This window comes from Piliocolobus tephrosceles, chromosome 7, assembly GCF_002776525.5.
Source record: "Piliocolobus tephrosceles isolate RC106 chromosome 7, ASM277652v3, whole genome shotgun sequence".
Taxonomy (NCBI): Eukaryota; Metazoa; Chordata; class Mammalia; order Primates; family Cercopithecidae; genus Piliocolobus; species Piliocolobus tephrosceles.
Genome location: NC_045440.1, coordinates 147,390,245 through 147,395,161, shown reverse-complemented (window position 1 = coordinate 147,395,161; position 4,917 = coordinate 147,390,245). Strand labels below are relative to the sequence as shown.

Sequence of the window (4,917 nt, the reverse complement as noted above, 5' to 3'; positions counted from 1 at the left end):
TGTACTCCAGCCTGGGTGACAGAGCAAGACTCTGTCTCAAAAAAAAATTTTTTTTTTAATATTTAAAAATTACATTTAATTTTCTTTTTACAGCACTGCTCCTTGTGAGCAAGGCTAACTCTTAGGCAGTATGCCCAGAGTCAGCATCATGCACATTTTCCTATATACATTCATACACACTCATTCACACACCCACACCACACACTCCATACTTACACTACAGAGTATGTGTGGTGCATAAGAGTGTACCACACATACTCTCATACCACATTCACACACATATACCCACATTACACACACACACATGGGTTGGGGCTTTAATTGCACATCTGTTTCTCATTCGTGCAATCCCTAGGGCCAGGCATTTGTATGAGTAACTTCTATTGTGGCATGCTCCTTTCACCTTCACAACCAGTTGGCCGGGCTCACCTCCTCCAGGAAGCCTTTCCTCACCCTCAAAACTTGACCTTTGGGGAGGTGGAAGATCTGAAGTGGTCCAAGGATTCCCTTAAGAATGAAAGCTGGGAGGAGAGGGCTTGCTTGGTTAGCCTGGGAGTACGAAACCAGAGTCTAGCTTCTTAAACAGGAAAATTTTTTCCTTCCTTCCTTCCTTCCTTCCTTCCTTCCTTCCTTCCTTCCTTCTTTTGAAATTTCACTCTTTTGGCCCAGGCTGTAGTGCAATGGCACCACCTCGGCTCACTGCAACCTCTACCTCCCAGTTCAAGGGATTCTCTTGTCTCAGCCTCCTGAGTAGCTGGGACCACAGGCGTGTGCCACCACACCTGGGTAACTTTTTGTATTTTTAGTAGAGATGGGATTTCACTATGCTGGCCAGGCTGGTCTCAAACTCCTGACCTCAGGTGATCCACCCACCTTGGCCTCCCAAAGTGCTGGGATTCCTGGGTGAGCCACTGCACTCAGCCTATTATTAGTTTTTGAGATGGAGTCTCGCCCTGTCAACCAGGCTGGAGTGCAGTGGTGTGATCTTGGCTCACTGCAAACTCCATCTCTCAGGTTCAAGTGATTCTCCTGCCTCAGCCTCCTGAGTAGCTGGGATTATAGACATGAACCACCAGGTCCAGAAAATTTTTGTGTTTTTAGTAGAGACGGGGTTTCGCCATGTTGGCCAGGTTGATCTCAAACTCCTGACCTCAGGTGATCTGCTTGCCTCGGCTTCCCAAAGTGCTGGGATTATAGGCGTGAGCCACCACACCTGGCCCCATGTGTATTATTTTTTTTTACCCTGTCTGTTGTCTCTGTGTCATTAGAGGTATACCATTTAAAACTAGAGGTGTCTGTGTGCCCGTGATCAGCATGGGGGAACTGAAGACCAGTCCTATGCCACATCCAGGTTTATGGCAGGGAACTCAGTGGGTAGGGAGCAGGGAATTAAGACGGGAGGGGAGTGAGCGCAAGCCTGAAGGGCTTTACCCGCTGGAAACACCCAAGTTAACCAGCATGTCTAGTTTGGAGTGAGTCAAGTTCCAGTGGCTCACTGAGCCTGCAGGATCGGTAGGGGATCTTGACTTCTACAAGTAGCGGAGTGTTGAAGCTGTGCTGTGGGTAGGCTGGCTGAGGGTGGAGGGACAGGTCCTGGACCCACAGCCTGGGAGCAGCCTCCACTGAGATGAGCCAGGGGTGTGGACAAGATGGCTTGGGAACTCAGAAAGAGGGGCATGGAGGAGGGCTATCGATCTCAGATGCCATGTGAAGGTGAAGGATGCAGCACCTTGGAAGCCACTAGTGACCGTTCTAGAGCAGCTGCGTCAGGGTTCATTGCCACGCTGCAGAGGAGCAAGGAGGAGGGCATTCCCTCCACGACCTCCTGAGACCTCAGCACACCGATCTGTCCTCTCTGGTGCAGTACCCCCTTCCCTCCCCACTCTCACGGGACCAAGGCCTCTTACCGTTGCTCTGGCGTGAGGGAAGGCCTGCTGTTGCCTCACCAAGCCCAGTCGTGAACCCGCTGATGCCGAGCCCGCCTGCCTGAGTCTTGATTGCTGACTTGAGCTCGTGATTCTCCCGAATGAGCCGCACCAGCTTCTTCAGTTCCTCATTTTCCCGCACCAGCCTCTCTATCTGATGCCGAAGCCCCTCATAATTGGTGAGTAGAGACATGCCCTGGGGCAGTGGGAAGGGTGCAGCCTACGGGAGGGCACTGCACCTAGAGGCTGCCCAGGGCCCCGGGCCTTGCCCGGGCTGAAGGAAGGTGCAGAGTCTGCAAGGCTGGCCCAGCGGGCCCTGGGTATTGTGAGGTCAGAGGCTGTGCCCTCCTCCTTGCCCTCTCTGCTGTAACACACTCAGCTCTCCATGCCACCAGGCCTGTGCACAGGCCTTGCCTTGGCCTGGAATGTCCTGACCCTTTCTCTGTCTGGCCAACTTCACCTTCATGGTGCCTCTTCTGTGAAACTTCCTCTCCCCCACCGCAAGTTAATTGCTGCCCGCTGGGTTTCCCCAGCAGATGTGTCCTGTGTCATAGCACTTCCCCCGGTTCCAGTTCCATGCTAGCTCCTTAACGCTGTCCACTGGCTTTACAGTGAGGTCAAGGATTGTAACACGTTTCTGGAAACCCCAGTGTCCAGCAAAGGGCTTGGCACAATGTTTGTAGGTAACCAGTAAATATTTGTTGAACGAAAACCCACCGCTCCACCTTCCTGGCCAGAAAGTCCCTTCCTTGTGATCTTGAACATGCCTGGGTTTGACCTCTCAGCCTTCTCCTGGGATGCTGTGTCTTGAAGGCCTGGACACTTGCCCATGAGTTCTTCTGACCCAGGTGCTCAGAGTCTCTATCTTACTGCTGGTCCAGGAGCTCTCTACAACTTGGAGTTTCCATTTCTGGTGACTCAGGGTTCTCTATTCGAAATCTCCCATTGGTGCCTTCTCTGTACTTGGATCTCTATTCCTCAGCTCCTTGAATTTTCCTGACTTTAGTCCTTCAAGAACCCAAGAGTATATCCCTCACTTGGCTGTAAGAACTCAGGACTCAGTCCTCATGATGCCACCCTTCTCTTAGAGCTATCTACAGATAACTCTATGGTCCTGACCTTGAGTACTGAGTGAGGCCGTGTCCTAGTGGCCTCCACTGGCTCCGTGGCTGTTCTACCTCAAACCTCTTTTTAGGGCAGGGAGAGGATAGCAAAGTCCAGGTACAGGCCAGAGGGCAGACTCCTGGTAGAATGTGGGAATGAGGAGGGGGAAGAAGGTCAGCCAGGGCTGGGATCAGTCTGAGTTGAGCATTCTACCTGGACCTCACAATGGGGGGCCTACCCCTACCCTTCCTCTAATGCTTCAGACTGTAATCCTGGCTCAGTCACTCTGGCCCCAGGGACCAGAGTCCCCAAGAACCAGAGTTGAGGTCTCTTCAGTCATCCCTCTAACTTTATAGAGTGTATCTGTTGGGTTTTCCTTCAACATGTGAAAATTAGCTTATCATGGTCTTACTTCACTGTTGGCCTCTTGGGTTGATGCAGTCTGTGATGGTTACATTTTATGTGTCAATTTTGCTAGGCTATAGTGTCCAGGTGTTTGGTCAAAATCTAGCCTAGACATTGCTGTGAAGCTATCATATACCTAGGCATTGCTGTGAAGCTATTATGTTGACTTTAAGTAAAGGAGATTACCTTCAGTCATTTGGCTGGGCCTCATCCATTCAGTTGAATCACTTTTTAAAAATTTATTTTTCTAATTTTGAAATTTGTTTATTTATTTCTTTACTTATTGATTTTTTTTTTTTTTTGAGGCAAGGTCTCCGTCTGTTGCCTAGGCTGCAATGCAGTGTCACCATCATAGCTCACTGCAGCCTCGACCTCCCATGATCAAGCGATCCTCCTGCCTCAGCCTCCCAAGTAGCTGAAACTACAAGTGTGTGCGACCACACTCAGCTAATTTTTATTTAAAACGTTTTTTTTGTAGAGATGGGGTCTTACCACATTGCCCAGGCAGGCCTCAAACTCTTGGGCTTAAGCAATCCTCCTGCCTCAGTCTCCCAAAGTGCTGGAATTACAGGTGTGAGCTACTGTGCCTGGCAGAAGAACTTAAGAGTGAAAAAAACCTGAAGTTTTCTGGAAAAGAAGGAATTCTGTCTGAAGATTGTAGCATAGAAATCCTGCCTGAGTTTCCAGCCTGCCTTACAGATTTTGGACTTGCCAGCCCCCACAATTATGCGACCAAGCCCTTAAAATAAATCTCCTAATATAACAGAACTCTGACTGATGCACCATCTCTGTTTCCCTTTGTATATGCCAGTGTTGTCACCAACTGTGGCAGGCATTGTGTTAGGAATCGGGGGTTCAGTGCTAGTCATAGCAGGCATTGTCCCCACCTTATCGACTTTAGCAGCTAGTGGTGAGTGGCTATGAATTGAATGATCATGTATAAATGCTGAGTTTACCCTGTGATAAATGCTGCCTGGGAGAGGCACTGGTGCTGGGAGAGGGTACAGCAGGTGGGCCAGATCCAGTCGGGGAGTGTGCTTCACCAAAGAAACCAAAAGTGTGGTGGAGCAGAGAATGAGCGGGGTGGGTGTATGTGCTGGGGAGGGATGGAGGGCCCAGGTCGGGACAGGGCCTGCGGCTATGATCTTCATTGATCTTTAAGGAAAGGCATGTGGGAACAGATTGGAGGGAAGAAGGTACTGAGTGGCACACAGTAAGGAGGCCACTGCAGTCATCCAAACAAGCAATGAGGGTGGCTGGTTCACAGGTGGTGCTGTGGAGGTGGAGAGAGTGGGCAGAGCTGAGAAATGTTTAGTGGTACTGGATGGGCTGGTCTTGGAGTTGGCCTGGATGTGAGGATGAAGGCGAGAACGAGGGCAGGATGGCCTTGCAGTTTCTGGCATGGGTGGTGGAGCCTCTGGTTATACCAGCCCAACTGGAAGGAAAACCAAGTTTAGAGGGAATATTCGGAGTCAGGTTTGGA

General features: G+C 50.3%; 1 protein-coding gene across 1 annotated transcript in view; it reads right to left on the bottom strand.

The window, feature by feature from the left end:
- SPATC1 (spermatogenesis and centriole associated 1) overlaps positions 1 to 2,386 on the bottom strand; it is a 35,359-nt gene extending 32,973 nt beyond the window's left edge. Inside the window, exon 1 of the mRNA XM_023188319.2 lies at positions 1,908 to 2,386. Within this exon, the coding sequence (XP_023044087.2) occupies positions 1,908 to 2,118 (211 nt within the window). The 5' untranslated portion in view covers positions 2,119 to 2,386. The remainder of the gene's footprint in view (positions 1 to 1,907) is intronic.
- Between the last annotated feature and the right edge of the window lie 2,531 nt (positions 2,387 to 4,917).